We start from the raw sequence: 20989 nt of genomic DNA, 5'->3' as shown, positions 1-20989 counted from the left end.
GAATTCAACTCAAAACATACTCCTTTGATGAATTCTTTTAATTTTTGCTGTTTCAAGTTATATATATCAGGAGAACTTAGACCTTTGATTTCATGGATCAGTAAACTACAAGAAAGATTGGGAGAAGGATATGGGGACAAACAGAAGGAGCTTAGTGGCTAACTTTATTTTGCTAATAAGATATGAGGAGAAAAAAAACTGTAAGACCCACTGTATTATTACACAGAAGACAGTCTGACATCAAAGTAGGAAGGGCAACCTTGGAAGAATAAAGAATACTCTATAAAATTGTGTAGGGAAAGTTTACTCCATTAACCCCATAGTTCATTTTAATCCTTGCCCTTAGACTTTTTTAGTTCTACATTGTCATAGTAAATAGTTATTTGAATGTGAAAGTTTCTCTGAATAGGCTGTAAATTTGAATTTTGGATTTGAATTTTTTATATTTCATAATACATAGCAAAATGCCTTGCATAGTACCTTCATAAATGTTGGGTAGAGGTAAAATAACAGAAGCAGCTAAAGTTTAGTTTAAAAACTTATCCTCTGGGATCAAATTTATTGCTTGGGCATATAAAATAGAGTAGAGGGTTTGACTTGGCTAACTTCTCTTAGAATCTAAGCCTGCGATTCCATTCTGCCATTTCATTGCCATAGACCTTTATGGACTAAATTGAATAAAAGGTAGTCAGATTAGATACTGCTCCCTTCGGAGAATGGCAGTATCTAGGACTTTGGCCAGTGGAAGTATCTACATGTAGTAATAATCAACTTTGAGTGGCTGATAGACATAGAACTGATTATCGTTTTTTTCTTAGGGGTCTGATACAGAGATGGTGAATTCTGAACATGGTACAACTAGTGACAGCTGTGAGCTCACTCCAGAATGTACATCTTTAGAGCAAGAGGAGCTACAAGTACTGCAGCCAGAGCAGGGAGGTAAGATACGAAAAAGAGTCTGGTTTGTTTGTTTGTTTGTTTGTTTGTTTGTTTTTAAAATAATAATAGAATGTGGAAACGACAGTACGAGTCTTGCCTTTTTTCTAGGTGGGCAGCCTTTCTAGCTAATCTAAATGATCAGGTCGCTGAATGACTAGAATTTTGGTGTGGATTAGGTAGTGGTACTGACCTGTCCAGGGGTTTGCTTATTGATAGCTGTAGTGTGTTATTTAGGCGTCTGTATAACTCTTTCATACTACACTTGTAACCGGTAACTAAATATTGCTAATCTTGATTAAGACTAGTGATGTACAAAATAATTAGTCATAAGGGATTTACTAAACTCCGATTCTTTAGTTATCTGTCATCACACTTCACATTACTTTTGGTTAGAGGTGGTAAAAGGCATTTAACTGCCGTACCCTTCATTTTTAAATTACGTCTTAAGCTTCTTTAAAAACTGCATTGTAAATGTAAACAGAACATTTCCTCAGGAGAATAAAGTATATGGGTCATGGCTAGAAATACCATAGATTATATCTGTAAATCTTGTTTTCAGCCTGTGTATTGATTATTCTCCTTTGAACAGTGATTCTTATCTTTGATAGGTCAGAGATCTCCTTCAGAATCTGAAAGCTGTGAATGTTTTCTCCCAAGAAATGCCCATACTCACATATGTAAAAGGAGTTTTACTCCTTGGGAGTCCTTGGACCCAAGTACATCTTCTTTGAAGTGTCTTAATTTCAGATTAATATGCTGCTAGGGGCTTTCTAACACATATGAATGGGGTAATTTTTCTCTTTTTTTCTCCCTTTTTTTTTTTTTTTTTGGAGGGGCTGAATTATATAAGAAATACACATTCATGACAAAAAAAATAATGAGCAAAAAAAATTTTAAGTCACCTTTAATTCTTTTTATCTGGTGATAACTGCTGTTAACATTTAGTATATGTTCTTTGTTATGCATAAAATTTATATATGTTTATCACGTTTTAATATTTTTAACTTCAATTTTATAGACTTTTTCATTTAAAATATGATTTTATAAACTCCAGTTGGTTTTTTTGGTACATTTTTCCTTTGAGGAGTTTTTTATAAAATACATTTGCAATAGTGACATTATTTTGCTTTCCTGTGTTCTTTTGTATCCTTTTAATAATCCTTTTTATTGCAAAAAATTCATAATTTGAAGATAGTTTTGATTTTTCTGTTACCAAGCATTAACAGTCATTAGAATAGTGCTACTTTTAGGAATGTAGGAAATGTAACATCAGACGTCTGAAAATTGGTTTTCCATATTAACAGGTATTTACAGGCACACTGGATTCGGTACTTTTGTATTGTAAAGATTATGTTTACTTAGAGATTTATATTGTTTTTTTAGTAGATACTAAAGGAATTCAATATCTAAAGTTATCCTCTGACAATTTCAAATAATTATATTTAAAATATAAAGATCTTTTTAGCAGCAGTTTGCAATTTCAGTTAAGAGAAATATTTTACTAGGAGTATTTTTATCCATTGCTATCTCTTCTGAAGGAATGAATTATTTCAGTAAAGAAAGTGTTAATATAAAATACTTTAAAAAATACATTTTGGATTATGTTGAAAGTACTATATATAAGCCAATTGCGAGAGAACTTTTTAGCAACTGTAGTATATGTTAATTAATTAAATCTACTTCAAAAAATAGGACTAGATTTTATGTACTCAGATTATAATCTGTGTGGACTACAAAAACTCAATTAAGTGTAACTGATTGAATTGATCTTTGCTTTATATCAGAGAGTAGCCAGAATGACACAGTGTTAATGGGAGAAACTGCTTATCCAGCTTTGGAGGAAACAAAGTCAGCACTTGAGGTAAACTTGTGTTGTACTCTGTAGATACATGATAAGCAATATTCTTTAGTGAATACTAAGGAATAATTAAAGCTTCCATTTCTAGTTGTGCGTTCTTTTCCTCTTCGAATTACTAATAACTTTTATTAAAAATTTTGAGATTCCATAGATTGGTCACTTTTATTATTAGAGTTTAGCTTCTGTCTTCTAAACTCTTAAGTGAGATGTCTTTTAATTTATCGAAGTAATTACAAAAGAATTTCTTTTCATTTACCCTCTAATAAATTTTTTTGCAAATAGATTACATTCTTGAATTATGTAGAGAAATAATTTATTAGGGTTTATCAAAAAAGGAAGATTCATTTTTAAATTTGAGAACAACCTAAATCTTGTTTTTTGATGTTTTACTTGACTTCTTTTTTTTTCTTTTTAAAGATTTAATTTATTTTTTGACAGAGAGAGAGATCACAAGTAGGCATAGAGAGAGGGGGAAGCAGGCTCCCCGAAAAGCAGAGAGCCCGATGCGTGGCTCGATTCTAGGACCCTGAGATCGTGACCTGAGCCAAAGGCAGAGGCTTTAACCCACTGAGCCACCCAGGCACCGCTTTACTTGACTTCTTGATAAAACTAGATGATTTTTACATGGCATAGCTATTGAAGTTTATTACATATATAACCATGGAAATTTGTTATGAGTCTTATGGGCTTCCTGACTACAGAGTTATGGTCAAATAAACCCATGGGATTAGTGAGAAATGAATCCTCTCTTTTCTGTTGTCCTTGATTTTAATAGTGGGCTTCTTATCTTCTGCAGCCTACAATGATTAGGCAGCAGTTTATTCTAATTCTGAAAGACTGGTCAAGGTGTTCGATGGTGATTTGAACTAAAAGATGAGCCTGCTATTGTCATCTTTGTCTTTTGGGCAGGATTCCTATATCTTTTATTTTAAGCCCAAATTACCACAGTACTTAAGTACTGTTGTATACTTTGAGCTACGTAGAAAATATAAGGCTCTCAAAAAATTGTTGAATTACTGTCTTTACAATTATTCCTCAGAGAGAAGAAGCAAAGTCATCTGAAGACAATGTCTATTTTGGAACTGTCAGTGATGATTCTGATATTGTTACCCTTGAGCCACCTAAGTTAGAAGAAACTGGAAATCCGGAAGCTCTAATTGTTGAAGAAGTGCAGAGTCCAGAAGACTTTAACATGGGGTCTTCTTCCAGCAGCCAATATACATTTTGTCAGCCAGAAACTGGTAAGAGCTGCATAAAGAGTACACTGATAGAGACCTACGGTGTCTTAGGACCACCTTTTATACAATGGCCAAGTTTTTAATATATTTAAGATTTTTTGCAAAATCTACTGTTATGTCTAGTGTTTTCTTAGATTGTAGGTCCCAAGAGCAGAAATGCTATAACAGTAAATACCATCTTTTATTAAGTAAAAGATGAAAAAAAATATCTTCAAGGAGCTTTGTTATTGTCTGAAACACTCCAGAATGCATTTGATATATTTTAGGTATTTAAGGATAGATTAAGCCATTGTAAGTAAAAATAGGAGAAAGTTAAAATTTCTGTTTACAGTGGTACAAATTTTAATTTCTAGAAATTGTGGAAGAAGCTTCTTATTGAAGTCTGTTAGATCCTTTCAATTATTAATCATTTAACAAACATCTGTTGAATGCTCCTTATGTTCTAAACAGAGTTCAGAGAGCTGGCAATACAGCAGATCCCAAAGCCCCTGACCTTTGTATCTTTCATTGTAGATTGAGTTATGAAAGTGTGCCTATTTTAAGTCACATTTAAGGCACTCAGTGCCTACTATTAAGACAATGATTTGGAGGTTAAAATGGGAATTCCTGAGCTAATTGCTTTCTGTATTTCTTTGGCTCAGCTTGAGGGGTGTATGTAACATCTTTCAAGGTGCACATAAATATTTAGACACAAAGGGAAAGAAAAGAAACAAAGCTATAATTAACACACAGTTATTTATTTTTTTTAAAGATTTTTATTTATTTTACAGACAGAGTAGGCAGAGAGGCAGGCAGAGAGAGAGAGAGAGAGAGAGAGAGAGAGAAGCAGGCTCCCTGTTGAGCAGAGAAGCCGATGCGGGACTCGATCCCAGGACCCTGAGATCATGACCTGAGCCAAAGGCAGTGGCTTAACCCACTGAGGCACCCAGGCGCCCTATTAACACACAGTTATTAACGAACACTTGTAACTCAGGGATGAATTGAGAGAAAGACAAGTTGGAACACGGCTAGTGATTCCAGAATATCCTAATTTGATTCAAAAATAAGGATGTGTTTATTTTAGATCATTTTCTTAGAGTTTATCATTCTTTAATATTTACATTTGCCAGTATCAGACAATGGAATTTCTGTTACTCCACTTCAAGCTAATAAAAGGTCAAGTAAAGATTTTTAGCTATCTCATTTAATGGCAAGTTATTTTCAGTTAGTATATCAGTTTGGCTATAAACAAGAGCTTAAAAACACTTGATTCAAGTATTTGAATGCTGATCTGGCATTCTTAGTGGTCAGCCTTTGCCAGAATGGTTTACATAGTATATTTATTACAAGGACTAACAAATTGACCTTTAGAATCTTTTTTGTTTATCAAATTTTATTTTGTTTGTTTAAATCTAGGATTCACACTCTTTTCAAGTAGTCTTCTTTTTTCCTTCTTTCCTTTATTTTTTTGGAAGACTATAGATGATGGTTTAATTTGAGAATATTCACGGGCCAGAAAAAGTAGTCACATTGAAGTAGGAGTATTGCAGAACGGTCCAAGCAGATGTTTAAGAAATTGATCCTACAAACTTAATTTTTTCAGGAACTTGGATACTTCAAAGCACATTATTCTGGTGTTTATCTCCTTTCTGAACTTGGACTTCTTGGGAATTTTACAGTTTCAGTTAAGAGAAATATTTTACTAGGAGTATTTTTATCCATTTCTCTCTCTCCTAAAGGAATGAATTATTTCAGTAAAGAAAGTGTTATATAAAATAATTTTTAAAAATGGCATTTTGGATTATGTTGAAAATACTATATATATAAATCCGTTGCAAAGAGTCTACGTTCTCTCTCACCTCCTATTTTTTTGGTTTGTTAATCCCCTGCTCCCCATTGCCTGGTTATTTTGATTTTTCCTTTCCCTTCTTCTCCATCTCTGTAGGATTCCAAGTTGTTTCTTCTTCTAAATTAAATTCTTGTGGAAATATACTTTTTGTTCATTTAAGAATACTAGCCACTCCCTTGCACTGGAGTCTCCCCCAAGAAAGCAAAATTGGTAGTTGTAGAAAAGCTTGTATTTGCATAGATGTTTTTTTTAAAGGTGTGATTGTTCAATTTTGATGGAGCACAAATAACAATGTTGAGTGATAATTAAAATAAGTATTTTCAATTCTCTTTTTCCTTTTTAGTCTTTATAATAAAGCTTTATACATCTTTTTTCCTGTTTATTCACAAAAGAAAGGTGGTGGGAGAAGCTGTGGAAGATTCCTGAATGCATAAGGGGATGGGATGATCAGCTGAAACACCATGTTCCTAGCCAACTCGCTTTCCAAGGTGGTGTGACTAAATCTGATCAGCTTTTCTTGAGCTGAGTGTGCCTAGTCACATTTACTATTTACTTAGTGCTTTAAAGATAACTGTTGTCATCTGTGATACTCTAAACAGGTGTTCAAAGTGATCTTGTAATAAAGCTGGCTAAGCTTATTGCATGCCTTTGCATTGCCTGCATCTTGGACTATGGGCCAAATTAAGTTTTGAAAGAAATTTAAAAATCGAAATACTTTGGCTATTAGATATATGGGTTAAAAAAGATGGAAGCATTAGATAAGGATATGAATTTATTAATATGGATTAGGCTGGCTTGTTTACTTAGAATCTATGATGAAGGCAATAGAATTAAATTTATTTAAGGAATTTTGACAAATGGTTTGTTTTTACGTTTACCCATCTTAATACTGCCAGAAAGTCTGACTTAAATACTCCAGCCATAATCTTGAATGCCTTTGTGTTATGTAATGCTTTATTTAAGTCTTCCTTTCTTTCTCTTTGCCCAAGAAATATAACCTCACAGCTGAGGCGACGGCATCTGGGAAAAACTAGTGATCAAGAATAACCAGATAAACATGATGGGCATAAGGGTCATGACCAAAAGAACTCTCAGTGGCATCTGTATAACTAAATACTAGAAATAATCATTCATCCAGTAGTTCTTTCTGTCTGTGTGTTTGGTGTTGTCGGTGTGAAAGTTAACCAGATCCTCTGTGACCCATCTTTAAAAAGTACTGCCTAACCCAAGTCACCAACTTTTCCTGTGGCATGGATATCCTGTCTTCTGAAGAACTGTTTTGCTTTTTTGAAGCATGGATGTTTGTTGTTTGGAGCTGTTTGTATCAAATTGAGGTTCACATTTTATCCTTACTTTTAGTTCCTTTTTTTTTCTTCCTTATAACTGGCCTGTGGAAATTATTACTGAGCCATCTAACTTACTGTGTCAATATGTAGTTTATTGATTGGTAGAACAGTGTTAACAAGTTCTACATTTAAAAAAACTGAAGGTGATTTTTTTTTTAGTGGATATATTTCCAGGACTTGAGATTTCTTATGGATTTTTTTGTTGTTGTTCTTTACTGTTCTTTTCATAAAGGAGCAGCACCAGACTAGTCGTTAATATCGGAGATAGCTGTTGTGTCACTTCCTCATGCTGACATATTTACTAGAGGGTAAAATTAATAACCTTCTAGTAAGAGTGGCAGTCGAAGGGAAGGGCTCATCTGACTTCTGGAAACCTGTTAAACTATAGTGCTTTGAATGTTGATTATGGACACAAAGGATGGAAATGAAACTAGGGTCCAGATTCACCCAAGAAAACTTTTGGTAGTTACTGTACTTTGTAAGTTGTAGGAACTGTTCATAAACTTCCATGTGTTCCTTAAACAGTTGAGCTTAAATTACCTCCTTTTGCAATTGAAAGAAGAGAGTTTCTTTTTCTTTCTAGAAACAGTATCTGTTTATGGCTGTAATAGCAAAGAAATTTAATAGGCTATGAGAATGATTGTTCTAACAGTGTAAACTAGAAGAGAAGTTAAAAAAATAAAACCAAATAAACCCTCAAGGGCACAGAACATGATTAATAGATTCTTGTGTATCACAGTTGAAATCTTTTCTGTTTTGGTTTTATGTTGAAAAACTTGAAAACTTGAGTTTCTTTTTGTGTTGTTTGTTTTTGGTTTTGGCTGTCTTATGTAAAAGGACACGTAGGGATGGCATTGACTATTCTAAATCATATTTATTGGAAAAGCTATTCTAAAATTTTTAATATTTACATTTTTCTTTTTAAAATAGTATTTTCATCCCAGCCTAGCGACAACGAATCAAGTAGTGATGAAACCAGTCATCAGCCTAGTCCTGCTTTTAGACGCCGCCGCGCAAGGAAGAAGACTGTTTCTAGTTCAGAATCCGAAGAACGGCAACTCCCTGAACAAGAAACTGACCCATCTAAGGAGCTGTGTAAACGCCAGTTCAGCAGTGGTCTGAATAAGTGTGTTATACTTGCTTTGGTGATTGCAATCAGCATGGGATTTGGGCATTTCTATGGTAAGTATTTGAAAGTTGGTTACACGTAAACAAATCATGTGTATGGGCACTTGCTAAGAGAGGAATTCTGGGAACTGTTTTCAGTGTCATCATTAAATATATGACCTTGGAAAGCTTGCTGTTTATTTGAGCCTCAGGTTTCTCATTTGGAAAATGGGCAAAGTGCTACCTTTCTCACAAAGCTATTTTCACTTACGTTAGATGGTATTTACTTAAGAAATGTAGGGATTTTTAGCATGCCTTTTTTTTAAATTTTTTCAATTTATTTATTTTCAGAAAAACAGTATTCATTATTTTTTCACCACACTCAGTGCTCCATGCAATCCCTGCCCTCTATAATACCCAACACCTGGTACCCCAACCTTCCACACCCCCGCCACTCCAAACTGTTTTTCAGAGTCCACAGTCTCTCGTGATTTAGCATGCCTGTTTGTTTATTTTTTGTTTTTAATTTTTTTAAAAGATTTTATTTATTTATTTGACAGACAGAGATCACAAATAGGCAGAGAGGCAGGCAGAGACAGAGTAAGGGAAGCAGGCTCCCTGCTGAACAGAGAGCCCGATACGGGGCTGGATCCCAGGACCCTAGGATCATGACCTGAGCTGAAGGCAGAGGCTTTAACCCACTGAGCCACCCATGTTTTTAATTTTTAATTTTTAAAAAAGATTTTATTTATTCGATAACAGAGCGAGAGAGCATGAGGGGCAGGGAAGGGCAGACAGAAAGGCCTCTTTGCCTGAGCTTAACCCTTGAGCCACCCAGGTGCCCCTAAACTTTGCTTGTTATTTTCCTTGTTAATATTTATGTATATTGATTATCTTTAAACCCTTTAAAAGTGTCTTATATGAAAAGAGGAAGGAATTTCATGTGGTATAATTTTTCATTGGGGAGCCTTACCATTGAGTCATATTCAACATTTTGTATAAAGATGAGACTGTTTGAGAACTGAAAACTTCATGCTCATTCACACACTCTGTATTAAAATTTTGAAAAAAAAAAAACACTTTAAACAGATGTTTTAGATCTTGTCAGTTTTACAAATTTCAGTTTGCTATACATGAAGTACTTCTAAGTTTTTTTGCTGGTATGATCCACAATTTAACTTTGGAATATTCCTGTTTTGTTAGTTCCTTTCAACAATGTCTTCTTTATGCAAAAATTGAAGAGTTACATGTACCCTTTGTTAATGTGTGGAAAGGATGCATTAAAAACATACATAGTGTAATGTTAGAAGAAACTTAAGACAATATTTGTTTAAAGTCAGAGTTAGTAAAATATGTTTCTTCTTGTTTAAATTTATATTGCTAAAAATAAGCATTTAGACTCCTGGTGGATACCTGCTTGAATTTAATACTGAGATAGTATAATTTGTATCCTTCCTTGAAGGTTATTGTAATGAGATTTGACTTGAAGTAATATGCATACTTTTGTTTATTTTCTAGTTGAAACAAATGTATGAGCGTATTTTTGAGAATGATTTTTTCCCCCACAGGTAAACATGGAGTTAACAAACGAGAAGGTCTTATCTTGATCTTTTTTTCTTACTAAAAAATGTGGACAGTGATTTAATGTTAATCCAGATTGCTTTAAAACTACCAATTGCATGACCTTTAAGTATTTTGTAGAAGGAGCAATGTAGAGAGGAGTGCTTTCAAAATTGAGAAATTGCTGCTTTGTTTAAATAAGTGTTTGGTTACTTGTAAAATTTACTTCAATGATTATATCTAATAAAACATTTTCCTGTACTTTTAAAAATTATCCTTTCGGAATATGAAAAGCCTGGGTAATATGAAGTAGTTTTGCGTGGTGATGAGATTGACTCAGCGAACATATAAAAACAGTTAGTTTTTCAGGGTCACTGTTTAAAGGACATCACTTTTTCCCTTAATTCTGGCACTGATCTCAACACTTAAAGAGCTCGTTTGAGTTGATTTCAGAACCAGTTTGAATTTCTCATGCACCATGAAGTTAGTCATTGCATACTCCATAATCAGTTGTTTGCTTACTAATTATTGAACAAAAACATACTATTTAAGTGAATTACTCAGGGCATTTGCCAACCGCAGCTCTTTATAAATTTGGAGAACCAGATCTATCCCAGAAGGAGTGGAGAATTAACAGGATTGAGGATAGTAAAACAGTGTATTACAGGTATTTGCTACTCCTTCAGGTTCTGAAAATGCTTACAAAAGTTAAAAAAAAAAATCTTCATGTATGAAGCACCTGTCTTCCGTATGCTTTCTTTACATTGTAGGCTATCCATATTCTAAATCAACAGTGAGGTTCAGTCGATTTGATTTTCTCATGGAATTAATGACTTTAAGTATTGATAGGTTATCCTGCTCTTCAGACACTGTAACAGAATATATCTGGGTGCTAAGCTATGTAGCACAGAAAAGAGAATTATAGCCCAAAAGCTATACTTACTGAGTCATCCTGAAGGTGGTAGGATTTGAGCAGGGTCTAGTCTTAACATTTATGCTAGTCGGAAGGAAAGTGGAGCATTCCAGCAATTGAGAACCTGACAACCTGAAAGTAAACTTTGCTGGGTTTGGGAGCAAGGAGAAGACTGACTGGACTACAGCAGAGTAGAGAAATTGTGGAGTAAAACATTTTAGTACATGGGTTGGTGTAATGTTGTAAAACATCTTGGAATCCGGGTAAGAGTTTGATTTATAGAGTGACCTCATGGTAATTTTAGAGGAAAAGTGCAAAGAGGCATATTGAATAAGAAAAATTAAGACAGTTAAGACTGTTTGTAATCCTGCTGTTGATGATCAGGGTCTTGACAATTATTGTGAAGGTCGGGGTGGAGAAAAGGTTAGTGAAATAAGGGACACTGAAGTAATAATGGAAAACATAACTTGTGATATTAGTGGTTTATTTTTTAAATTCCAAGAAGTATGCCAGCTGCTTTATTTTTGGAATTAGGGGTGTTTCTAGGAAAGTTTTGCTAGATGATGGTGAGCACAGTTTGGCCGTTTTTATTCAACTTTATTCTAAAATGGTTTAGGGCAGGTGTTACGGTTCGATTTTTTTCATGAAGATGTTCCCAGAATTGCACCCAACAGGCAGCTGGATGTATTGGCAAGAAGCTCTGGTAAGATTGGACTCAGAAGAGAAATCTTACAGCAGGGATAGCAAAAATTGGGTTTTTATGATTAAGATAGGCAGATTGGTATACATGACATGAAGGCCGAAGATTGTACCTTGGGTGGTAACACTTTATAGTTAGGTGGCTGAAGATGTAGGAAAAAGAAAATAGTTATTAACCAATAGTTATTAGATAAATAAAAGCCACATAAAGACAGTTGTCCAACATGGGCAAATTGAGATCTCAACACGTAGTTTTAGGTTATTTTCCAGCGGGTAAAGGAATTCATCCTGTCAGCAGTTTGAAAAGAGAGGTTTTCTGTTATTGTGGGAAATGCAAATGAATTTTCAGCATTCAAAAAAATCTGAGATTCTTTTGAGTAATATTGAGACAAATCTACCATGCATTTGTAAATTCAAAAATTGAAAGAGAGGAAATGAATCTTAACAGAAGAATATGATAGCTGGTAACAGTTGTTTGTGATTTGGCAAAAGTTTTCCTTAGTGTTTTTCAAGATTATCAAAGAAATTGAAAGTTAGCTTCTTTTAGCAGTAGGGGAAGACATAGTAAACTTTCATTGCAAAATCCTATGTTATAGTAATAATATGTCACTTGGTAGATGTTAAGGTCAAGGTTGCCAAATGCCTTTTGCCTTATTTTTTGATTCAGTGTTGTTGTGTTTTTTTTTTTTTTCCTTTCTCTCATGCATGAGGCATGTAGCAAGCAGCATGTGAACAGCATGTCTTGGCAAATTAACATTTTGGTTTTTAGGGTTAAAATATAGAGACTCCTAGTTGGTTTAAGACTTTACCACTGCAGGGATGAGGTTGGTGGTACTCTAGTACAGACCTAACTAATGCAGAACTCGTAAATGATTTGGCTGTGAGAATGGTGGGTAATCACAGGCAGTTATTTTCCTTGTACTTTTTGGGCTGTGTAACATTGTTTACTAGGCAAAATATACTGAGAAAAAGATAGACGTTTTTATTTTTCCTTATTGACTTACATCCTATGAATAGATTCTATGGTTCCTTTCCCCGTTGAAGACAACACTTTATGTCCCTCAACAATCTCTCAAAAACAACAAAGTTGAGTGCCCTCGATATCGTAAGATTAGAAACAGTGTATAAGTTTTTAAGTTTTTTTTTTCTTTTTTTTTCCCTAAGGGTAACATAGGCTGGCTTGTTTTAGTCAAAAGGATAGTGAAGTGCTTAAACGTCCCAGGGTGTATGCTAAATTAAAAAATATACATTAACCTTGGACTGATTTTTATTAACATTCATCTGCCACTACTTGTTGAATGACACCATGAGATTTTACTTATTCTTTTGTTTATATAATAAGAGTTTTTATACAACTGTGAAATGCTGGCCTTGAAGAAAATGATCCTATCCAGATTAATTAATTAAATATATAAAGATTAAATGTTTTATTTTATGTTTTATGTATTATATATATTATATGTTTGGTCATTATAATGTTTGTTTTGTGTGTGTGTGTGTGTGTGTGTGTGTGTTGTGTGTGTGTGTGTATCCCTAACAAAAATTTTCACATTTTTTCAGGCACAATTCAGATTCAGAAGCGTCAGCAGTTAGTCAGAAAGATACATGAAGATGAATTGAATGATATGAAGGATTATCTTTCCCAATGTCAACAGGAACAAGAATCTTTTATAGATTATAAGGTATGTACTACTAACAAACTTTCTTAAGAAAGAATTGTTAGCCAATAATTATTGGATTGTTCAGATAAAAGTACAAAGCAGATTAGTGAGGCAGTAATAATATTATAATAATTGTTGATTCCTTACTGTGTCCTAGTCACTGCTGTGAGTACCTCACATACAGTACTTCTCTTACTGCTCACCACAGGCCTGTGAATTAAGGAAGTATTAGCTTCATTTCATAGATGGGAAAGAGGTTCAAAAAAGTTAACTTTTTCAAGGTTAGCAATTGGCAAAGCTGAATTTATCTGACTTCAAGGGTGTTATTTCTAGTTACTATAATTAACATCATTTTAAATTAATAGTATTAGAAAACATTGTTATTAACATTATTTTTACAGAACTAGCAAAACATTTTCAGTGAAAAAAGAGTTTGTAGTCCCTCTCTAAGATCTTTCCTTGATCAAGGGAAATAATCAGTGGGTCCTTTTTCTTTGGTTTCTTGTTAGGCCTGATGGAAGAGACAGCATGTTACACTTGCCTTCCTAAACTCACCTAACACCAGCAGGACTGTGCTTTCCTTAACACCTATGTGGGTTTATGAGGACCAGTGTAATAGCTGGTCTCCTCTCTGGTTCTTCATAAGAAAGATATAGGGCTTGTAGATAAATTCACAGTAGAAAAGTAAACTGTTCCTTTTTCCTTCCATTCCCCCAAATTTCCCTCACAATTTATGTACCCCTTACAGGGTTATGATTATATTTCTTTAGAAGACAGAATCCCACTTGATATCTGGATTATTTTTTCAGGCAGGGACTACTGAAGTTATTTGTAAATAGTGTAGTTTTCCCCAGCTTGATCAAGTGATGTTATAAAAAGAGTAGGCATTTTCTTCTTTACCACCGTGGTTTCTGGTTCTGTAGGATGATGTTGGCTTTTAGGAGACTGACCCTACGTAGATCTTCCTGAGTCAGTTCTTGGCAGGCCTCTTAGCTCCATCTATTAAATGTGGTTTGGATTTTGAAAATCTTCATGGGAGACCTGCCTGAGATTTACTTACCAGGCACTTTAAGATTATGGAGTTTACTGAATGCAGAACATACCCTCCAGTCATTCTGTGGTCCCTTGTGCTCTTGCATTTAAAGATAATGCTACATTAGTCTGTACTACTTCATGATCCACTTCTGTTGGATACATGAAACTTGTTTCCTTTTACATATGGAGAGTAGATGAAATGATTATAATGAAATTTAAAAAAGCATTTCTTTAGAGAGAGGCAGAGAGTACAAGCTGGGTGGGGGGTAAAGGGTGAGGGAGAGAGAGATTCCCAAGCAGGCTCCAGTGTCCGCCCCAACTCAAGGCTTAATCTCAGGACCCCAAGATCATGACCTGAGCCGAAATCTAGTTGGACGCTTAACCAACTGAGCCACCCAGGCACCTCTGATTATTGTGAAATTTTAAATTTTTATTTGTTTTTTAAAGAGTAATGAACCAGATAGTGAACCATTCATTTCAGATAGTTATTTTTCAAGTGGAAATACTGTCATTCTCCTAAAGGACATTTTTCTTTTGTTTCTGTATATCTGATTTTCTGGTCTGATTCAAATGGGATAATGGTAATGTCTTAAATTAAGCAAAATTTTATCATTTGCTGATTTATCTATAAGGTATTTTAACTGACTGGATAATGCTCTATTAGCCTATTTAAGCATGTTGTTTAGTTTCTTGCTGTTTTTGTGAAATTTTGTTTCTAATACGTAGTTGAAAAAGATATTCAAAATTACTTTGAAATGCAGCAAAATATCGTAAACCTAATTGAACATGGTTTCCTCTCTTTCAAGGGTGCTGATTTCAGAGTTATATTGCTAATCTGGTGATAGTCTCTTCAGAAAATGATTTGAAATTGGAGAAATTAGTTATAAATGTTACGAAGATTGAGTCCTCTAAGTAGTGCTGAGAGAACTAGGACGACTTACCTGAACTTACTTTGGGATGTAAATTTGCACAGGTTGAAGATACTTCATATAGAACTAAGATTGTTGAAATGTTTTCCTTTCAAAGAGTGCAGAGAATATAAATAGAATTTTTTAAATCCTTAAGTCATCTCTAGCTATAATTTTCCCTTTTATAAAAGATGATCTCTTTCACCCAAGGGTCAGAGAAGCCTTTAGTCCTGCCTAAATTCTCTTTAGGAGACTTCTCAGGAGAGATTGGAGTTCTGTTGTCCAAAGATAGACCAGTCTCCTTTTCTCCCGACTTGTAGGTGGGCCGAGAAACCATTAGTCTTTCATATAATTATATGGGAAATAATCATTAGTCACTAATAAACACTAATGAGAAGTATCCCTAGCTCTATTTTTAGAAATGAACCTTGTACTTTCTGACTTTTATGTATTGAAATACATATATATACACTCTATAAATATAAATATATATACTGCATAAAAGATAGTCTCTGCAGAAGAAGATACTAAAAATGTTATGAGTATTGGTTACCTAGGGTTATGTTTTGAAGATTTGAATTGAACTTTTAAATAAAGCATTTGACATTTTTCTTCTCTTTCAAAAAACTTAGTCTTTGAAGGAAAATCTTGCAAGATGTTGGGCCCTTACTGAAGAAGAGAAGATGGCTTTTGAAACTCAGAAAAAGAACCTTGATACAGAAAATCAGCATTTAAGAATATCTCTGGAGAAGGAAGAAAAAGCCTTATCTTTATTACAGGAAGAGTTAAGGAAACTAAGAGAACAGATTAGGATATTGGAAGATAAAGGAACAGGTACTGAATTAGTTACAGAAAATCAGAAACTTAAGCAGCATCTGGAAGAAGAAAAGCTGAAGACACACAGCTTCCTTAATCAGAGGGAAACTCTTTTGGCAGAAGCAAAGACGCTAAGGACGGAACTGGAGAGAGAACGACTAGTAACTATGGCTTTAAAGGTGGAACTCCAGCAGTTAAGCTCTAGTGAGTCATATGGCAACCCAGACTCTCCCAATGTATTGACTGAAAAAAAGGAAATAGAAGTCCTACGGGAAAGACTTACTGAACTGGAGCAGAAGCTAACCTTTGAACAGCAGCGTTCTGATTTGTGGGAAAGACTATATATTGAGGCAAAAGATCAAAATGCAAAACAAGAAACCGATGGAAAAAAGAAAGGGAGCAGAGGAAACCACAGGGCTAAAAATAAATCAAAGGAAACATTTTTGGGTTCAGTTAAGGAAACATTTGATGCCATGAAGAATTCTACCAAGGAGTTTGTGAGGCATCATAAAGAAAAAATTAAACAGGCAAAAGAAGCTGTGAAAGAAAATCTGAAAAAATTTTCAGATTCAGTTAAATCCACTTTCAGGCATTTCAAAGATACCACCAAGAATATCTTCGATGAAAAGGGCAATAAAAGATTTAGTGCCACAAAAGAAGAAGCAGTGAAAAAATCAACAGTTTTTAGTGAATATTTACATCCACAGTATAAGGCACGTACACAAAACCAGAATAAAGGCCCTACTACGCAAAGAGAGGGAAGGAAAGAAAAGCCAACTCACTTTGAAGAATTTAGAAAAAATACAAATTCCCAGAAGTGCAGTGCTGAGCATGACTGTAGTGAAAATTATGATTCTTTCAGAAAATCTTGTTCTGGTGTATTTGAATGTGCTCAACAGGAATCCATTAACCTTTTTAATATGAAAATGTTGAATCCTGTAGGGATAGATGAGTTTAGACAGTTAATTGAAAGGTATTTATTAGAAAAACTGGATAGTTTTCATCACTGGAAAGAACTTGATCAATTCATCAATAAGTTTTTCCTAAATGGTGTCTTTATACATGATCAGAAGCTCTTCACTGACTTTGTTAATGATGTTAAAGATTATCTTAAAGACATGAAGGAATATCAAGTAGATAATGATGGAGTGTTTGAGAAGTTGGATGGATATATATATAGACACTTCTTTGGTCACACTCTTTCCCCTCCATATGGACCCAGGTCGGTTTACATAGCACCATGTTATTATAATAGCTTTTGACATTTATAGATTGGGTAGCAAATTTAATCATGTTAACATCTTGGAATGTTAAAGTACTTTTTGTAAAGAAAAAAAGTGCAATTTGTAAAAGTACCTTATTGCCAGAGAATTTAGAATAAATTAAGTCAAAAGATAACAATTTTAAGTTAATAGCCGTTTCAAACTGAAAATTTCATATAATCAGTTTGACTTGAGCAAATGGTTAAATTCTGCCTTAAAAATGAGTTAAGGATATGTAAATCCTATTTTAGCTCGTTTCTTTTCATTCTAGTTTATATGAAAAGGTAATCATCTTAAGTGAAATGATTTTTCTTTCATCTTTTATTTATTTACTCACTTGGGGAAGCTTGGGTGAACAGTACAGAGTTCACTCTGAAATTGGAAGAGCTCATATGTAACAATTTGGATTGGCCCACTTCTTTGTCTATTCCACTTACCAACTAAACTATACTTAATATGGTTATTACACAATTATTGTTCATAAAGGTAGGGCAAACTTAGTAAGTCACAAGTTATAATGTATGTGCTTTATATACATAATTTCTAAAAATAACTATCAATTGCTTATCAGCTTTATATTCTGTAACATGAAACTTGCCTAATCTTCAAATGTTAGCTTTATTTTTTAATCTTTGAGTTAGTTATATATGTCTTTTTGAATAAATGTAATGTGTCTATAAAATAATGAGACTGATTCTGATGTCTTTAGTCTTTAACTATATAGTACCTAAATGAGCAAAACATTGTGAGGCTGCCCTGACAAAACATGGAAAATTCTTGCCATCAAGGAGCTCACAAGCTTTTGGAGAGTTAGGCAACAATAAGACATTAAATAGAGGTATTGGAGGCACATTGTGTGTGGTGGCCTCAGCCTGGAGATGTTTGGGAAAGTTTCAGGAGTGAGGTGGTCTTTGAGGTGAACTTCTTTAAACTGGTTATTGAAGGAGAAATGAGAATTTGCTAAGCAGAGCAGGACATTCTACTCAGAACTATATTTGGAGATATGAAGACATGACACTTTAAGGAGGCAAGGTAGTGCTGGGGTATGAAAAGATACAGATCTTTTGTGAAGATCTGAAGGATCTCTTTATGCTAAAAGACTTGCCTCATTGCATTTTGGATCACTGACAACAGTCTGAAATGTTGGTTGGAAAGAGTGAAGCTAAAAGCTAGATGGTGGTCTTTGAAAAATTACAGACATGAGCTGATGAGTATCTGAACTATCTGAACTAGGGTAATAGGAGTGGAAGGAGACAGATTTGAACAATATAAGTAAAATTGGTGGTATATCTTGTGAAAGAGAAGTAGAAAGTAACAGTACCAGATTTCTGGTTTGGGTCACTAGTTGGATAGTGGCATCACTAAGATAGGGATACCAGAGGTTTTGGGTTAGGGGAATTGGAAATGAGAATTGTGCTTGTAGGTATCTGTTAACAGCCAAATTGAAAGAATTAGTTGGCCATTAGTTATAGGACTCCTTCTAGCCCAGATTGTGTGTGTGTGTGTGTGTGTGTGTGTGTGTGTGTAGATCATCTAGGCTGGGGTGGTATTTTCAGACTCCTGGGGCACACTAACACGTACGGGGTTGTAGAGAAAGAAGGCTTAAGAATACTGAAATGTGATGGCAAGAAAATCCAAAGATCATCTCAAGTGAAAGGAGTATATATACATGTCTCAAATGCTTTAAACAAAGAGGAAGCTGGATTTCATGGTTGTGAATTGGGTGGCCGTGAATGGCATTATGGACTGTTTCAGTGAAGTAGTGACAGAAGTAGCCTGATAATATGGAGTTTGAGGAAAGCAGTATATACATACCTTGGGCTGTGGCTATAGAAAAAGAAACTTTCTTTAATTTGTAAGAGATGTATACATATTCTTCAGTTTGTAAGATATCTATACATACATGTAAGGGATGAAGCCACTGGGAAGAGATTGATTTTAAACTAGAGGAGAAAAAATGGAAACACATCTCATTATTTTATTGTCACATTTCTATTTATCTGTTGAGTATTTCCCCTTTTTACCACTATAGTATGTCTTTTTTTTTTTTTTTTTTTTTTTTTTTTTTTTCCCCTGTAGGATGAAAGTATAATACTGAATCTTTTTGGTTTGGTTGTGTTAGGATTATACTTCAGATTAATTTAACATCCTTTTTCAGAGTGTTCAGATAATAGATTAATGGAGAAAAACATTAAGATTGTGTCTTGTTTAAATTTAACGCTAACATAGATGAAAAATGTGTTTACTGCTTTCAGTCGACCAGATAAAAAGCAACGTATGGTAAATATTGAAAACTCCAGGCATCGAAAACAAGAGCAGAAGCACCCTCAGCCACAACCTTATAAAAGGGAAGGTAAATGGCATAAATATGGTCGCACTAATGGAAGACACATGGCAAATCTTGAAATAGAATTGGGGCAGTTACCTTTTGACCCTAAATACTGATCATCATGATTAAGTTAAATTAGAAAATGGTAACAGAAACATGGATGCTTTCTACAATGTTTGGTGTTGAAACTAAAATGAAATTATCAAGATAATGTCTTTCTGTCATTTCTAAGTATCAGTTTGATGACTTTATTACTCAGAAGCATCAAGTAAAAGCTTACTAACTTGCATTTTCCTTGTAGTTTAGCTTTGCTGAATTTTTTTTTGGCACTGGAAATGTTCAACTGTAGTTTTAAGGAAGCTGGGCATGCAACATATTTTGTGCATGAAATGTCTTCCTTTCAGTGTATGAGCTTAAAGCAAGCTCAAATCCTATGACAAAGTGTAATTAACACTGACATTTGTGTTAAATTTGCAGTAGAGCTTGAAAAAAATACGTTGTGATGGAATTTCATCTTTTAACATTTTATAATCTTACACTTGCTTCTTGTCTTTTTGTGGGTTCAAGAGCCCGTTGACTTGTGAGGAATATGCTGCCTTCCTATGAGCTTGCTGACTTGTTCTCTTGTGAAATTTCTTGCACATCTGAATATTGTGGGAGAAACAATAAAACTACACCATGAGGAAAACTAAAGGTCTTTATTTAAAATCTGGTATTTGTATTAAAATTTTTATACTTTGTGATATTTATTCATACATTTCCTCAGTAGTAATATTTGGTAAAGCAATTCCAGTGGTTTTTGCTAGTTCCATGAATCTTACCCAGTGTTTACAGGCATATTTATGCAGCATCTAAATATCTCTACCCAGCAATGTCTGTTTCTTTAGGAAAGTTTTTTTTTGTTGTTGTTTTGTTTTGTTTTTTTAGATTTTATTTATTTATTTGACAGAGAGACAGCAAGAGAGGGAACACAAGCAGGGGGAGTAGGAGAGGGAGAGGCAGGCTTCCCAGCAGAGCCAGGAGCCCAATGCAGGGCTCGATCCCCGGACCCTGGGATCAGCTGAAGGCTGCCGCTTAACATCTGAGCTACCCATCTGAGCTTTAGGAAAGATTTAAACACAGTTCAGAATTTCATCTTTTGTTGAATGTCCCTTTTAATTTCCGTTCATAGACATATATGTGACTTCCAGTTCGACCTTCTGGCAAGTGAGTGTGGAAGAACACAGCAGTTCTCTCATAGTTGCTTGAAATTAGGAAAGTGCTTATTTCCTAGAAGTAAATAAATGTTTAAGTAAATAAAGGCTACATTTTCTGAGTACTGTTTCAAGAACTTTAGAATGACCTGATTTGCGCCTCTACCACTTTTTTTCTTAATAAAACTATAGTTTCTTTTTTAATTAATTAATTTTAGAGAGTGAGAGAGTATGCAAGCAGATGGGGGGCGCAGAGGGAGAGGGAAAGAGAATCTTAAGCAGACTCTGAACTCACCA

At 34.4% G+C, this 20989-nt stretch overlaps 2 protein-coding genes across 7 annotated transcripts in view; one reads left to right on the top strand and one right to left on the bottom strand.

The window, feature by feature from the left end:
• The window catches only part of CCPG1 (cell cycle progression 1), a 39045-nt gene extending 18853 nt beyond the window's left edge, over positions 1-20192 (top strand). Inside the window, exons 3-11 of one of the 3 annotated variants that reach the window (XM_013049277.2) lie at positions 819-939; positions 2724-2800; positions 3837-4038; positions 6256-6351; positions 8140-8391; positions 13049-13170; positions 15725-17130; positions 19426-19523; positions 20067-20192. In XM_013049277.2, the coding sequence (XP_012904731.1) occupies positions 819-939; positions 2724-2800; positions 3837-4038; positions 6256-6351; positions 8140-8391; positions 13049-13170; positions 15725-17130; positions 19426-19523; positions 20067-20083 (2391 nt within the window). In that variant the 3' untranslated portion in view covers positions 20084-20192. Of the gene's footprint in view, positions 1-818; positions 940-2723; positions 2801-3836; positions 4039-6255; positions 6352-8139; positions 8392-13048; positions 13171-15724; positions 17131-19425 lie in introns of all 3 variants that reach the window. The other 2 variants (XM_004779216.3, XM_004779219.3) reach the window with 2 other exon arrangements.
• Positions 20183-20989, bottom strand: part of PIGB (phosphatidylinositol glycan anchor biosynthesis class B) — a 41299-nt gene continuing 40492 nt past the window's right edge. For all 4 annotated transcript variants that reach the window (XM_013049278.2, XM_013049280.2, XM_013049279.2 and 1 more), the window contains one exon: positions 20183-20768. In XM_013049278.2, the coding sequence (XP_012904732.2) occupies positions 20631-20768 (138 nt within the window). In that variant the 3' untranslated portion in view covers positions 20183-20630. The remainder of the gene's footprint in view (positions 20769-20989) is intronic.

Source organism: Mustela putorius, unplaced genomic scaffold (genome assembly GCF_011764305.1).
Source record: "Mustela putorius furo isolate JIRA1106 unplaced genomic scaffold, ASM1176430v1.1 tig00000660_pilon_pilon_pilon, whole genome shotgun sequence".
Taxonomy (NCBI): Eukaryota; Metazoa; Chordata; class Mammalia; order Carnivora; family Mustelidae; genus Mustela; species Mustela putorius.
Note: the sequence above shows the minus strand (reverse complement) of the source record. Positions and strands in the feature narration are given on the sequence as shown.